At 40.7% G+C, this 17,422-nt stretch overlaps 1 protein-coding gene across 1 annotated transcript in view; it reads left to right on the forward strand.

Moving 5' to 3' along the window:
• The first annotated feature begins 296 nt into the window (after positions 1–296).
• pkd2l1 (polycystic kidney disease 2-like 1) overlaps positions 297–17,422 on the forward strand; it is a 66,768-nt gene continuing 49,642 nt past the window's right edge. Inside the window, exons 1-2 of the mRNA XM_051923526.1 lie at positions 297–636; positions 8,800–8,913. Coding sequence (XP_051779486.1) covers positions 336–636; positions 8,800–8,913 — 415 coding nt within the window. The 5' untranslated portion in view covers positions 297–335. The remainder of the gene's footprint in view (positions 637–8,799; positions 8,914–17,422) is intronic.

Raw genomic sequence — 17,422 nt, forward strand, 5'->3', positions numbered from 1 at the left:
AGTGCCTTTCACAATAAGCAGCGTTTGAAGCAATTGCGCACAATACTGCAAAACAAACACAGCAACAGATGGCGTATCCATAGAGACAACTGAGGTAAACACGGGCGGTGTAAGAGCATTCAGTGAACAGGAGAGTATTTATGAGCCCCTAACAATTGGCGCGCACCTCCCCTCTATTGGCTGATGTCATTTAGCTGGTCCTTTATAAAGTGCTCAGAACGGCTGCAATGTTAAGAATTCTTTCCCGGCTTTCGATCAGAGTAATAAAGAAGAGTTAGGACGTTGCTATTTCTTTGTCTACCTGACTACTAACGTGGCCACTTGAATAATACAACATGCACTCTTCAAAGTTAAATAACTGTATAGAGAATCACTTCAATATCAAAGAGGAGCATGAATTAGACAGCGTGGGCAAGAAGGCCTGGGTGAACCCCGCTTACAACGGCTCACCAGCAACATCTCCTCTAAAAATACGAGCACTCTACAACCCCAGAGCGCTACTGGAAAACCCTTACGAGAATGTGGGCAAACTGGAAATCCTGCCACCTTACCCAGTGGACATCAAGACTGTGGAAAGCCAGGGGCCAAAGAAAGAGTCTCATGGGTGCTGCTACTTCATCTACAGGGGGATCCGAGGTAAGACACCTGATTAAGTGCTTTGAGTATGAGAAAAAAATGTATATTTATAATTCTGAATATTACTAGTAATAAAATTTTGAACTGAGTTCATTGTGAACTGAATTTGTAAGAGCTCTGGAGAAAAAGGGTAATGGGCTCCTCATCCTGTGACAAACCTTTAGAGAACTGTCAAAGGTTTATTACAGTGTGGGTCGTTGGTATTCAGTCATTTCCACTAACCTGCATGTTAAGTTAAAGTAATCCATCCATCCATTATCCAACTCGCTTTATCCTAACTACAGGGTCACGGGGGTCTGCTGGAGCCAATCTCAGCCAACACAGAGCGCAAGGCAGGAAGCAAACCCTGGGCAGGGCGCCAGCCCACCGCAGGGCACACACACACCAAGCACAATTTCGGATCACCAATGCACCTAACCTGCATGTCTTTGGACTGTGGGAGGAAACCCACGCAAACATGGGAAGAACATACAAACTCCACGCAGGGAGGACCCGGGAAGCGAACCCCGGTCTCCTAGCTGCGAGGGAGCAACACTACCCACTGCGCCACTGTGCTGCCCGTTTAAATAATAATAATGATAATTCCTTTACAATGAAATAGTGCTTTTCATGTGCAGTCATTTTTTGAAATCAAATTTAGTAAAATTTTATATGAACAAACAACTGCCATAAGAATAGAGCATAACAACAATAATTACTTATTATATATAGGATACAGCACATCCCTTCATTTTGTATTTTTGCCTCATCGCATTTGATGATGTGGTGATGCCACTTATACCCCTTCTGTACATGGATTACTACACACATATTACTCATTTAGTCAAAGCCACACTGTTTAACTGTTGAACCTGTGGTTTAACCCGATTTAGGATTATAGAATTACTTAATTGTTTCTAATTAAATTGGGAGTATATATTTTTAAAAGGTTAAAACAATCAATTTATAAACTCAGTAATGTTGATTCAATATTGATGGAGTTTGACTTTTTTCAATCCTGAACTGGGTAAGTGGGTTAGAAATAAGATGGATGGACAAATGGACAGATGGATGGATGGGGCTGTTGGAATCACAGACCTTTGACTGAATTAGGTTTAAGACCAGGGATGTGGAGTCAGAGGCAGTTATTGAGTTACGGGAGTCGGAATCGACAAATATGTAATTTTCAATATATTGTATTAGAATTTCCAGTTTCACATACAGTATACTGATTCATTTAATTTTTTTTTTGTTTAGTCTTTTCATAAATATATAACCTCTTTTTTAATTTGGTATTATTTAATAAATTGTATAAAAAGCCACAACAGTATTGCTATAGCCTTTAAATCCAAACTTTAACAGGTTAGGGTGCTCAAAAACAGAATGATGATTCACAATGGCTGTGAGGAAAGGCACTGCATATTTTATGGTGTGTGCTTTCAATTAAAATAGTAAATATCGTTACAAATAGAGGAGTTAGACTTGAAGTTGTAGTCTGCAGTCCCATAAACTGAGAGATCTGAGTTGAAGTCGATGGTGCCATAAACTGAGGATTCGGCATTGAAGGCGTTGGCCCCATAAATTGAGAAATCAGAGTTGAAGTCAAAGTCGATGGTACAATAAATTTAGGAGTCAGAGTTGGAGTCGAAGTCATTGATACCGTAAACTAGGAAGTCGGAGGTTTTGTGTTATGGCTGTCAGAAATCCCTATAAGTAGGCAAATCTTTTATAAGGTGCATATTCATTATATCAGTGAGCGTGTCAACGTTTACAAATAGATCTGAATTTCTCCTGTTGTGTAAATGTATGCACACTATGTAAGAGTTTGTGTGTATTTATTAAAAGTCTGGCTTGCTGTAAAGTTCACATTGCATTTACTTATGTTGCTAACACATTTATCCAAGACGGCTTACAACATTTATGATACAATTGGTTACGTATCCTTTGACTTTCCAAGTAGAGCCCAGGCAGGTCAAGTGTCTTGCTCAGGGTCACACAGCGTCAGTAGTGGAATTTAAATACACTACTGCAGTGCTTGAGGTCTAAAGTCTTAACTACTACATCACACTGCCTCCCTTAAATCCAAATGTGTATACACTCTACAGGTATGTATATCTCCATAAAGGGGAAAAAGAAATTCAATTAATTTTTTTAACTTCATCTTTAGTGAGGTATTTTAATGCTATATACAGTAAGTGTGTGCACAGAATATACAAGCATGGCGGGCCAGTGGACAGCACTATTAACTCAAACCTCCAAAGCCTTAGGCTTACGTAGGCAGGCAGTGTGGTATACTAGTTAAGACTTTGGACCTCAAACCTCCAGTTGTGGGTTCAAATCCTGGTACTGACCCTTTATGACCATGAGCAGGCAATGTTACCTGCCTGTGCTCAGTATTTCAAATGTTGCAAGGTGCCTTGGATAAAGGCATCAGTCATATAATAAGTAGTGTCCCATTTATTATGTGCATTTACAGTATACAGATGAGAAAATGATACCGAAGCGTCAAAGCTTGTGTCAGTCAATCTGAAGCATAGTGAGTTGAATCACTGTGTCGGAGCTTGTGTCAAAACACCGCTGTCACGTGACCCGTGACGTTTGAAGCTTCGATCGTCATCAGTGCTTCACAGCGCGCTTTATTGGTTTCACAGCACTTCGTCGGTTTGACAGCTTTGACTCTAAATTAACAGGTAGCCTATATAAAATGCATCATTCTCTTTCAACAATGTTGGGTTGTGAGGATAGAGAGATTTGGAGAGCTATGGTGACAGATGGTGACTAACAGAGGAAAACGTCATTCAAAAATTAGAACGACAAGGACCTTAGCAGAATAAAATGTACACTGACTTTTCTGACCTTTAACTGGTGACATGAGACTGAAACAGTGAGTGCTGCTTCACTTGCACTCTTGACAGCTTGCCTTGACCTCACCTAACCACCAGATGTCGCTGTTCATACTGGAGCTGAGGCTTCAAAGCTTCAAATTTTTTTCCGCACAAATAGAAAGAAAACCTCAAAGCTTCACAAGACTTCATTTTCCCATCAGTAGCATTTTCCTCAGGTATAATCCCAACTGTTATAGATGTGTGTATTTATTGTATGTTGAAATCTAAACAGGCCCTGGGTTAGGTTGGGTAGATTTTATTATGGCAAAAGGAAATTCTTTTGCTGCTGAAATGTACATGAAACATTGCTCCACAGATACAAAGAGAAAATAATGATATCCATTGTTAGAGCACACACCTGGGATTCTTACAGAAATATTGGAATTCTAAGGGAGTGGCTATGTGCGTGAATATGGCCTGGCATCCCAAGTTTAGGACCTTAAGCAATGAGCCAATTGTGAGCAAAGCAAGAAGAAAATAAATGAAAGGATAAATACACACTGACACACACATACATAATAATGTGATCAGATTAGACACACAAACACACACATGCACGCACACACATATACTGTTGGGAATAAAGCAAGAAACCCGCATGAACAAAGGAAGACATGACATGCAGTCCCTATGCACAGTGTAACCCTGACAGGACTCCAAAATTGTGTTCTTGTAGTTGTGAGGGTACACACTCACAGGCCACTGCCATTCTAGGATGAAGGAGTTAAATGCCATGCAAGTGCAGGGAGAGCACAGAAACGTGGTTAGTTATTCCAAATGTCTGTGGTTCTCTGTGTGAAGAAAATCTTCCTAATGTTTGTGCTAAATTTCCCCTTAACAAGTTTCCAGTTGTGTCCACATGTTCTTGATAAACAAATTTTAAAGTCACAGTTTCTATCCACTGGACTATACAAAAAATAGGCAGCCTCTGTTAGTCTTAAATTTATTCTTTGCTTGTCTAGAAATACAAGCATTGTAGAATCAGAATTGAGAAAGGCTGACATTTCTTCTTTTGGAGTTCTTCAAGCAACCCCAAACACATTTGTGACAACATATAAAACTAAATAATGTAAGTTTTTATTTCTGAATATCTTGAGCCAATGTTTGTGACCGTCTATTACCGGAAAGTCATGTCATTTTTTAATCTGCTTAGTCCTGAACAGGGTCACCAGTTGGCAGGCTGTAGCCCATTCCAGCCAGCACACACACACACAAATACACACACTCGCACACACACATCAAACACACAAACACACACCACACACACATCAAACACACACACATCAAACACACACACACACACACACGCACACATCTAACACACACACACATCAAACACACACACAAACACACCACACACACACATCAAACACACACACACACAAACACACGCAAACACACGCATCTAACACACACACACGCACACATCAAACACACACACACACATCTAACACACACACACACGCACACATCAAACACACACACACAAACACACACCACACACACATCAAACACACATACATCAAACACACACACAAACACACCACACACACACATCAAACACACACACACACAAACACACGCAAACACACGCATCTAACACACACACACGCACACATCAAACACACACACACACATCAAAGCCACACAAACACACACACGCACACATCAAACACACACTAGGCACAGTTTAGTACCACCAAGCCACCTATCCTGCATGTGTTTGGACAGTGAGAGGAAACCTGGGCACACGGGGAAAACATATAAACTCCATGTTAGGAGGACAAAACCCTGGTCTACTCACGTCTGCTCCCCATTAACGGAATATATGCTTTACATTTTAAAAAAAAGTTAGTAGAACAAACATAATCACAAAAATAGTCATCTTTTTACACTCATAAGCTTTCCTGCAAAAGAAAACGGCAACAAATTCAGAACAAAATATGAGGCGATAAGTTAACCGATAAATAAATAAATGAATGCATGCTGTAAGTCTGGATATGCAGAACCATGACAAGGTTACTTTTACCAAGACCATATACAGTAAGTAATAAAAAATATTTCAACTAAGGAAGACCTAAGTTTCAAGGCTGAGCAAGCCATACTGTGTTGGAGAGTAATGACTTGTTACTTGTTGATTAGCATAGGCAACTAAGAAATATGCTGGACACTTTTTTGACAATAATGATTCTATACACTTATAAATATACATTTACTGGCCACTTTATTAGGTACATCTGTTCAACTGATTGTTAACGTAAATATCTAATCAGCTAATCACATGGCAGCAACTCAATGCATTTAAGCCTGTAGACATTTTCAGGACGACCTGCTGAAGTTCAAAACGAGCATCAAAATGTTGAAGAAAAGTGACTTTAAACGTGGTATGGCTATCGGTGCCAGATGGGTTAAACTGAGGATTTCAGAAACTGTTGATCTACTGGGATTTTGACCCACAACCATCTCTAGGGTTTACAGAGAATGGTATGAAAAAGGGAAAATATCCAATGAGTGGCAGTTCTCTGGGAAAAAATGCCTTTTTGATGCCAGAGGTCAGAGGAGAATGGCCAGACTGGTTTCAGCTGATAGAAGGGCAACAGTAACTCAAATAAAAACTCATTATAACTGAGGTATGCAGAAGAGCATCTCTGAACACACAACATGTCGAACCTTGAAGCAAATGGGCTACGGCAGCAGGAGACCACACCAGGTGCCACTCCTGTCAGCTAAGAACAAGCAACTGAGACTCACCAAAATTGAACAACCGGAGATTGGAAAAACATTGCCTGGTCTGATGAGTCTCAATTTCTGCTGCAACATTTGGATGGTAGGGTCAGAATTTGGCATCAACAACATGAAAGCATGGATCCTTTCTGCCTTGTATCGATGGTAATGGTGTGGTGTGGACACATGTTGTGGGGTTGTTTGCCAGTGGCAGGGACTGAGAGACTGTTCAGTGTTGAGGGAAAGTTGAATGTTGCAAAGTGCAGAGATATCCTTAATTTAAACCTGCTCCAGAATGCTCTGGATCTCATACTGAGCTGAAGGTTCACTTTCCAACAAGATAATGACCCTAAGCACAAAATAATGACAACACAGGAGTGGCTAAGAGCCAATTCTGGGAATGTCCTTGAGTGGCCCAGCTAGAGCCAGGACTTGAACCCAATCAAACATTTTGGAGAGACCTGAAAATAGCTTTCCACCGGTGGTCTTGATACAACCTGATAGAGCTTGAGGGGATCTGCAGAGAAAATGGCACACAATCCCCAAATCCAGTTGTGTGAAGCTTATTGTGTCATACCCTAGAAGACAGCAGGCTGGATGTGAAGGCTAAAGATGCTTCAACAAAGTGCTGGGGAAAGGATCTAAAGACTTGTATTAATGAGATATTTCAGTTTTTTAATTTCAATAAATGTGCAAGAATTTCTAATATCCTGCTTTCCCTCAGTCATTCTGGGGTATTGAAGACTGTCTGATGAGGGAAAAAATGAATTTAAATGATTTTTAGAACAAGGCTGCAGCATAACAAACTATGAAAAAAGTAATGGGGTCTGAAGATTTTCAAATCTATTGCATATAACAGCAAGAAATGTCAATATCTGAGAAATAACAAATTTAAAGGTCCTAGAGCTTTGTGAGAGGGGTTGAAATCTATGTAATCAACGTGGACTTTTGTTAACATTTGCATTGCACCATGTAATGTATGTTTCTCTTATATGCCATTTGGTATGGGATTTGTTAAAGCAGTGCTAAAATTTGTTATGCACCATCTGTCGGAATGAAAAATGCAATATATATGTCTCTGTTGTATGTCATTTGGTAAGGAATCCATAAAAGTATTAATGGTTGTGATGTGCCATTTGTTCAAATGACAAATGCAATGCATATGTCTCTATTGTATGCCATTTGGTATGGGATTTATAAAAGAAGTATTAATGTTTGTGATGGGGCGGCACGGTGGCGCAGTGGTAGCGCTGCTGCCTCGCAGTTAGGAGACCCGGGTTCGCTTCCCGGGTCCTCCCTGCGTGGAGTTTGCATGTTCTCCCTGTGTCTGCGTGGGTTTCCTCCGGGTGCTCCGGTTTCCTCCCACAGTCCAAAGACATGCAGGTTAGGTGGATTGGCAATTCTAAATTGGCCCAAGTGTGTGCTTGGTGTGTGGGTGTGTTTGTGTGTGTCCTGCGGTGGGTTGGCACCCTGCCCAGGATTGGTTCCCTGCCTTGTGCCCTGTGTTGGCTGGGATTGGCTCCAGCAGACCCCCGTGACCCTGTGTTTGGATTCAGCGGGTTGGAAAATGGATGGATGTTTGTGATGCACCATCTGTTGGAATGTCAAATGCAATGTAAATGTCTCTGTTATATGCCATTTGGTATGGGATTCATAAAAGCAGTGTTAATGCTTATGATGTTCCATCTGTTGGAATGATAAATGCAATGCATTTGTCTCTGTTGTATGCCATTTGAAACGAGATTGGTAAAAGCAGTGTTACTGTTTGTAATGCACCATCTGTTGGAATGACAAATGCAAAAGATATGTCTCCGTTACATGTCATTTGGTATGGGATTTATAAAAGCAGTGTTGACATTAATGGTGCGCCATCTATTAGAATGACAAATGCAATGCATACATCTCTGTTATATGCCTTTTGGTACGGGATTCATAAAGCAGTGTTACTGTTTGACAAATTCAATGTATTTTATTACTAAAAATTTTGTGATGAGTCTTCTTTTAGAATGACAGAGACGCAGCAACTGGACAGACATACAGATGGACACATAGACACGTGGTTTTGTTAAAGTGGATTATTTAGGATACCTGTGCTTGGATATTATTTTTGCAGTTTTTACTATGAAGTTTAATTTGGTTTAATGAAATATCTTAACTAGAAACTGTGTAGCTCAGGAGCAGCAGAGTGGTACAGTGGTTAGCCTGCTGCACAGATCGAGCATTGTGGATTTGAATCCCACACCATCTGTTGTCTGTGAACAGTTTGTATTTTCTTTCCATGTCTGCACAGGTTTTCCTCACTCATTCCCAAAGACCTGTGAGTTAACTACTCATTTCACACTGGGCCTTGGTTAAGTGTGTGCGATAGTGAGCCACGTGGTGGACGGGTGTCCTGCGCAGGGTCATTTTCTGCCTTGAGCCCAATGCTGCTCAAATAGGTTCTGCCTTCCTGCGTCCATGAGCTCCATTAAGCCGGTGTGAGAATGTATCTAGCATTGAATTGTTCAAAATATATTTTTTTCTTTAACCCAAAAAGTGATATTTTGTGCTGATTAGCCTTTCTTTTTTTGGACAGGATTGTGGGGCACCACTTTAACAGAGAACACTTCAGAAAATCGGGAGCTGTATGTGAAGACCACCTTGCGGGAGCTGGTTGTGTATATTGTGTTTCTGGCGGATATCTGCTTGTGTAAGTAACATCGGGGGTCATTAGGGAGACATTTTGGTTTAGTGGACTGGGAGAAAGGCTTAAACTTGAGCTTGAAAGTCACTTGGCCTGTCTGTTCTGGAAGTAATGTGACTGAGATGATGTTTCTCATAAAAATCTGCCAAAGCTTTCAAAATGATTACTCTGATGTAACTTTATGTTATGTATAAAGGTCACATTCAGAAAGTAATTTACAAGAACGTCAATTATCATTTTCTACACACTGCCTCATTCAAAGCTGTTTCTATCACAAAGTCCTTTTCCTTAATTACAGCGGATTCAAAAAGCATTCAGACCCTTTCACTTTTTCACATCTTATTTGGTTGCAGCCTGATGCTAAATCCGTTTAAATTCATTTTTTTCCCTCAAGAAGCAACACTTAATACCCCAGACTGACAAAGCAAAAACAGGGTTTTAGAACTTTTTCCAAATATGAAAAATGAAAAACTGAAATATCCCATTGACATAAGTATTCGGACCCTTTACTTGCTACTTAGTTGTAGTCCCTTTGTCAGTGGTTCTAGCCTGGAGTCCTCTTGGGTTTGATGTCACAAGCTTTACACGCCTGGATTTGGGGATTTTCTGCCATTCTTCTCTGCAGATCCTCTAATGTTCTGTCAGGATGGATGGAGGCCATCGGTGGACAGCTCTTTTCAGGTCTTTCCAGAAATGTTCAGCTGGGTCCAAGTCCAGACTTTGGCTGGCCCACTCAATAACATTCGACAATACTCCTGTGTTGTCTTTGCTTTGTTCTTTGGGTCACTGTTCTGTTCATCCTAGTCTGAGGTTTAGAGCACTCGAGAGCAGGATTTGATTTGGGATATCTCTGTACTGTGATTCATTTAACTTTCCCTCAACTCTTTTTAATCGTCTAGCCTCCAGTTCCACCGTGCTTCACCATTGGCATGGTATTGCACAGGTGATGAGGCTACCTGGGTTCCACCAGACATGATGTTTAGATGTTGTATTATCGTGGTATTTCCCTCTACTTACCCTTTACCTGTTTTCTCAAGGGTAAGTGTTCTCATCAAGTTCGTTATCGGGTTGGTCTACTGTTACAGTTTAAGATGAACACACACATACATAGCTATACACATACACACAGACCCTAACCACAACAGTGCCCCATGAATGACACACACATGCTGATTAACCTTTAGCACCTTAAACCACACAAGTGCTTTAGGAATAACACAACCTGTCACTCAGCACTTCAAGAGACTTACTTATTATCGGCACGAACAACATACAATGTTTTATCTCAGATCTAAATATTACTTTTGGTCTACAAGAATACATTTAAACATACAAAGGCTCAGCACTCTTGACAATAGGCCATTTATCAGCCAAGAATGCCTTACTTTATGTACTGTTCCTTACTATTGGGTGGAGCTCTCACCCTCAGCCTTAATAAACCTCGCAGCACAGAGGTAACGGCAAACCTCCGGCAGCACCAGGTGCTCAAAGAAATCTAATTTATTAGTTCAGTCATTCTAGACATTTAGACAAAGCATAGAAAGTTAAAAGCAGCATAGCATTTATTACAGGAATAATAATAATAATACGAGTGGAACAAAGAATAATAGAAAATAGGTACTGATAGGAAAGTCTGGATATACAGTATATAGTCTTTAGAAAAAACTTACGAAAAAAAAGTAAAGATGACAAGGATGAATGTCTCAGGCGTTTGATTTAGCAATCGACGTTCATGAAAATGCTGTTAACTGACGATCAGATGAAAACTGGTCACACGTGTCTTTGTTGTCTTCTCTGACGTCGCTCTTCCTTCGTCACTGTTTCTCTTCTTCTGACGTTGCTTTCAAATGAGGCATATTTAGTATGAAATGTCATGCTGTGGCTTCACTACACATGCACCTGATTGGCTGGCTGTCAATATGATTGATGAATTAATCCACTGTCCGTTTTCCCAAACAATAAAACCTTTATATTCTCTGAGGTGTCGGTAGATCTTCCTTTCCCAGGTTATAAAGTAATTGAGCCACCAGCACGTCTTCCTTTCAATGTTGAAACAGCTGCTTTAAAAGTGAGGTGTAAGGGAAGAAAACATGCTTTGATTTGTCTTAAATGAAGTTCATCTGTTGTCTTGTCTCAAGCAAAATATAATGGAAAATTAAACCAAAATGTATAGATTTTAAACACCATAACAGATGTTCTTCTGTAAGTTTCTCCCATCTCCACACAGGATTTCTGGAGCTCAGCCACTGGGTTTTTAGGTCCTACTCTCCCCATTGCTCATTTTGACCAGGTAACCTGCTCATCTTGATCAGGTAACCAGTTTCAAGAACAGTTGTGGTAGTTCCAAACATCATCCACGTAACAATTACGGAGGGTTCTGAGCTCTCGGAAACTTCACTGATGCTGAAAGTTTTCTGCAGCCTTGCCCAGATCAGTGCTTCAACGTTATTGCTTGTTTTTGGCTCTGATAGACATTGTCAACAGTGAGACCTTCTATAGACAGTTGTGCACCTTTCCTAATTATGTCCAATTAATTGAACTGACCAGAGGTGGACTCCAAACAAAAGATCTCAATGATGATCAATAGAATAGGATACACCTGAGCCAAATTTCGACCCCACAGGAAAGAAAAATCAAAAACTAGATCTCCTTAATGTCTTCTTTTAAACAACAATTAGATCAGAAAAAAATGAAATGAAGACATTTTCTTTCGTCTCCTGCTTCTCAGATTTTTCACAGTACATGTGTCTCCTGTCGAGTTTCAGCAGAGATCACAGCAAAGTCACACTATGGGCTCAGATCTTCCAAGCAGTGTCTTGACAGTTTTTTTGTAATGTATATGGACAGTTGTTTGTGATAATGAAATGTTTTCTTTGGATTAAAGGATTTTGATTCTTACTTCTGAATGATACTGTTAGTAGCTTTAATTTATATAGATGTACTCTGATTAAATCATACTCATTCTAGAAGAGGTAGGCAGTGTGGCACAGTGGTTAAGCTGTTGTGAAATAATCAGCCTCAAGGTTTGGGGCAGCCACCCGTATATTCTCCCTGGTTGCAAAAAGGGTTTGAAAATAGGCACAGATGTGCATCTGTTGGAGTTCCAGACTTAACTTATTTAATGTTCTAAACATGGTGGCTTTATAGGCCATGACCAAAAGTGACATAGCAGAACAGAAGGTGACATGGCGGAGCCAGAAATGATGTCTTCAAGGTAGAATCAGGCAGGTTTTCCCGTGTTTTGTCTGTAGAGACAACAGAAGAGTGTTTAGTGCACCCCTCCACCCCCTGGCCTTGTGTGGAATTACCGTCACTTGGTCCGCACAGCTTCCTCCTACTCGCACATGTGTGACAATTTCAGACCCTGAAGCTGTGGGTTGAAATCCCACTGCTGACACCACTGTGTGACCGTGATGATCAAGTCACTTCAGCTTTCTGGAAAAACAAAAGAAACAGAACCAATTGTATCTCAAATGTTGCATGTCACCTTGGGTAAAGTAACAATCTGAAGTCTTAACCCTTTAACCGCCAACTCCCTAAATATTCCCCACGCAGGCGAAATCTGAACAATTTTCGTTTTTTTACTTTTTTACATTTTTTTTACATTTTTTACATTTATTCAAGCAGTATTGACCACTAAATGTTGTGCAAGTTCTAGAAATGGGTAAACACATAATAAAACACAAAATGTACCTTTTCTCAGGCTTCCACAACAATAAACTTTCATCAACTGCAACTGACGGTCCTGGCATGTAGGGCAACTGAAATGCTTCAAATAAATGGTCAATCAAAGGACGTAGTTTGAACAAGCGGTCGCGGTTTGGATCTTTCTTATCTGGCTCATTTCTGTTGTCATTCAAATGAAAGAATTTCAGCAGCAAAGAGAATCGGTTACGTGTCATGATAGCTGCAAAAATAGGTGTTGCATACATAGGATCTGTAGACCAGTACATCTCAATATCTGGTTTTCTGATTATTCCCATCAACATCAAAATCCCAATGAATTTTTTCATTTCGTTTTCATCAGTGTCTACCCAAGCACGAACACGGGAATGTGGAGGTAAATTGGGATTTTTCTCAATAAACTGTGCTGCATACAGATTTTTCTGATGAACAAAATGTCTGATCAAATCAGGTGACACAAACAGCTCATAAAACTGCTCAGCAGTGTAATTGTTTACATCAACAATAAAGCCACACGTTGCCTCAAACGGATGCAGAAAAGGCAGTTCACCTCGGGCAGCAGTCCAGTTGAGATGCTGGGGATACACCCACTCATCGCCGTCATCCGATGCGCCGTCATTCACAGTATCATGCAGCGCACGTTGCTGATCATCACTGTCGCTAAAATCTTCTTCAGAACTGCTACAATCATGATCAGAATCATTGTCCAAAATCGCCTGCAAAACCTCACTTGAAGTCAGTTTACGTTTCGCCATATTCACAGCTTTCACTTTCGAATCACATCACATGATCGGCCAATACAAGCGCAGAGTTGTCGAAATACAACGTAGTAATAATACCCACGCCAAACTGTCAGTTATACTACGCGCCAGGCACTCACATAACCACAGGCAAATGTGCCGGATAATTCCGGCAGTAAGGCGTCAGCAATAAAGCTACAATGCCGGATATATCCGGCAGAGGGCGGTTAAGGGGTTAAAAGAGATTAAAACAAGACTAAAAGGAGATCCCACAAAATAGACCATGCTTTTCAAAACCAGATTCTCAAGTTTGACTCCTTTTACCTCAGTTGCATCTCATGTCTCCTTTTTCCATCCATCCATTTTCCAACCCACTGAATCCGAACACAGGGTCACGGGGGTCTGCTGGAGCCAATGCCAGCCAACACAGGGCACAAGGCAGGGAACCAATCCTGGGCAGGGTGCCAACCCACCGCAGATGTCTCCTTTTTTTCTGAAGCTATTTCTTGTAAGGAATTTTAGGAGAAACATCTGTGACTACATTGATTCTTAAATGAAACATAAGTGAGAATCTCTTTTAAGTCTCATGAGCCATCAAAAATCAGCCTTTGAGCAGTAAAATTTTCCAATGGGATTTGAATATTTGTGTCAATGTGAGATTTCAGTTTTTAATCTACTCCATAATAAAATACTAAGGTCTGTGTGTGTGTGCCCTGTCCCTTAGAGCAAGATGATTGGTCAGTTTGGCTGTGGTTAAGCAATCCAAAGTGGAAGTGCGAGTGTAAGACACACCCAGGAGGCACCCTGAGATAGTCATCTTCAATGATGGAAATTATAAAAATGGGCAGGAGACAAGCAAGGTGCCTCGAAAAAAAGTCTGAGAAACCAGCTTTATGGGAATGCGCTCAAGAGGGTGGTGCAGGGAAATGGGAAACTTTCAATTGATCCTCAATGCACGAATAAACACATTACAAAATACATTTAATGATGAAATGTATTGTTCAGGATATACATTCAATGATGGTAAACAATATTCATTCAATATTCATTTTATGATTTGAAGAAAACATCATGAAGGTGTCGTCCATTTCTCCGTACACATTCTGAGAGCCTGTTGTGGAAATTCTGCATTGCTTGACTTAACATGTCAAGAGGAATGTCAGCGATTTCCACTTCAGTCCTCCTTTTCAGTTCAGCAATGGTTTCAGGATGTGTGCAGTACACGTGGCTTTTAAGATGTCATCATGGGAAAAAAATCATAAACAGTGAGATCTGGGGATCTCGGAGGCCATGGAATGTCACCGTTACATGAAATGGTGCGACTTCCAAACAATCGTCGATTATTGATTATCGGGCAGTATGCAAAGTGGCTCCACCTGGGGACTTCTTTTTTAAAGCTGAACCGGTTACTTCGAAATTACGCACCCATGTTGCAATCGCATGAGCAGATGGGACTCGATCATGACGCCCTAACTGGTAATGATGCCGAAATTCCCTTTGCGCAGCAGTCACACTGTCACCATCCTTATAAAAGGCTTTCACAGCGAACGTTCAGTGCGCACCACTCCACTACTCCATTACAACAAATGGCAAGGAGTTCTGAAAAACGTAGTCACATTGGTCCCAAGCAACTGCCAACACTCCTGGGTCGTCAACACCTATTTCTGAAATTTCCCATTTCCCTGCGCCACCTCTCTCTCTCTCTCTCTCTCTCTCTCTCTTTATATATATATATATATTATATATATATATATATATATATTATATATATATATATATATATATATATATATATGATACATATACATATATGATTTTTGGTGTGTCTTCGAATTCAGTCCTCTGTAGGTTGATAATTTTCATTTCCATCAAACAATGTGGCATTCTTACCCAGTCCATATCAGTAGAGATATCCAACAGGATTGTTTTTCCCATTGAGATCTGATGTGTTTTCAAAGTGTTCCTTTAATTTTTTTAAGCAGTTTATATATATACTAGCCGACGCCCGCCGTAGCATACGGCAGTGTTAGAATAGGAATTTTAAAACGGTGAGAAAGGAATTCAGAAATCAAGAAGAAATAAATACTTCTTGAAAGACACAGTGTGCATATAGAATTTCTGGCCAAGCAAGATTACATGTGAAAGTGATAAATAAATCAGGCTTTCCGAATTTACGTACTATGGCCATGGCATCCTGATAGTTTTGTTGCACGTATCTTGGACTTCCTGGAAATGTGAATGGTAATATGATCATTTTGCCTACACGTACGTTGTTATTTTCAGCGGTTGCTTGCAATGCGTCTGATAGTTCGACGCGCAGATCTTGTTGACGTAATCTGAGATAGTTGAGACGCGCGCCCTCTGTTTTAATATACGCATCTACGACGTACTGTTGGAACAGTTTGCCGCTGGAGTGCAAAATACTAAATGTATTCCTCATTGCTAATCTGTATGCGTAAAACTGGCATTGAGTAAGCCTTATTCGCTTGGCGGTTCTTTTATCGGGAACATGTTGTAAATCTTTGTGCCAGCTAATGTCTTCGTAAGGAAATAAAAGTGGGTAAACCATAGGATCGCAATTCATATTGAGCGTGGAAACTGTTTACAGGAGTTGCCTATGGGATAGATGCAAATGTCCCTTTCTGCAGGTGTTTTGCCATCTTCTCTGACAAAAATCGCTGCAATGTCAGGGCATTGTATCGTCGTAAATCCTGCCTAGGGTTTTCCTTGAAAACCATTCGTACATATGCTGTTGGATTGGACTGAGAGATTTCATGCATGTGTTTGTATGATTTAGCGAAGGGGTTGATGGTTCTGAGCATGGAATCTAGCTGGAGAAGTACATTTTTGCTGCATGCAGAATTTGCTTTATTTTGTAAGCGTACTTCAGTAGCTTGCGCTGTGTCAAAAACATACAACTGTCCATATCCTGGAGAGGTAGAAGTGTTAGCATATAGTGGAGATATTTGGTGATAAATTTGCCCGTGTATTTTAAAACAGTATGGTCCGTGGCCAGGAGGTTGAGTTATCTGTGCACCCATGGAAGCAAACGCTAGAGAAGAGTTGTATTCTCGAATGTGTTCACGATAATTTTTAGCTTCTGATGTTTGCTGTGTACTGCGGTGGGTTGGCACCCTGCCCAGGATTGGTTCCTGCCTTGTGCCCTGTGTTGGCTGGGATTGGCTCCAGCAGACTCCCGTGACCCTGTGTTCGGATTCAGCGGGTTGGAAAATGGATGGATGGATGGATGGATGTTTGCTGTGTAAGAAGCTGTTGTAAGCTGTAAGAAGCCACACAGGTGGCTTCTACAAGGGTGGTAAAGCTACTTTACCGTTGTGGCAGCACCTTGAGTACTTGTTGGATATATGACGTTCAGCAGGCCAGTATAGTGCATGACATGGAAGACGACGAATAGGAATCCAGAAATGCTGTGCCGGATGCGTGTGGGCGGGACCGGTTTTGAAGTGGAAGCAGGACGAACCAGACGAGAAATATATATAAGAGATAGTGATGGAACCAGGCACCAGCGAGCCCCAAACCCCAACACGAAGTCCCAGGTTAGTTTATTACCAAAATACCTTTCCAAAGTAACAAGCACAACTTCTCTGTCCACAATTGTCCTCTCACCACCGCACTGCCCTCCACCATGTCGAGTGTTGCTCTCCATTCTCCCAGCTCCAACTTGCCTAGACAAGGCAGTGCTGTCTCTTTTATTGAGGACCTAGGAGTACCAGTGCCAGTGTCCTAATAATCCTTTGCACATCTCCTTTATAATTGCACTATTCTGCAACTATGTATGAAGTTTTTCTTTTTAGCTTTTGCTATTTATGTTATTTGTATTTGACATTGTGTTATGTTATAAGCAGCTCCAAATCTACCAAGTCAGATTCCTGTACATTAAGGTGAATAAAAGTGACTCTGATTCTGATTCTGCTACTACTACTTATCTATTGACATAGCTACCAGGTCATTCTAGTTGCAGTTAAAGTAACACTGTGTAACAGACCAAATTATAAAAGTGTAATACATTGTTCTCCAGTAGACTGTGTCCATAAAAGGGTGTACCATATGTGGTCAGCAGCAGTGCCTAG

Source organism: Erpetoichthys calabaricus, chromosome 2 (genome assembly GCF_900747795.2).
Source record: "Erpetoichthys calabaricus chromosome 2, fErpCal1.3, whole genome shotgun sequence".
NCBI classification, from domain to species: domain Eukaryota; kingdom Metazoa; phylum Chordata; class Cladistia; order Polypteriformes; family Polypteridae; genus Erpetoichthys; species Erpetoichthys calabaricus.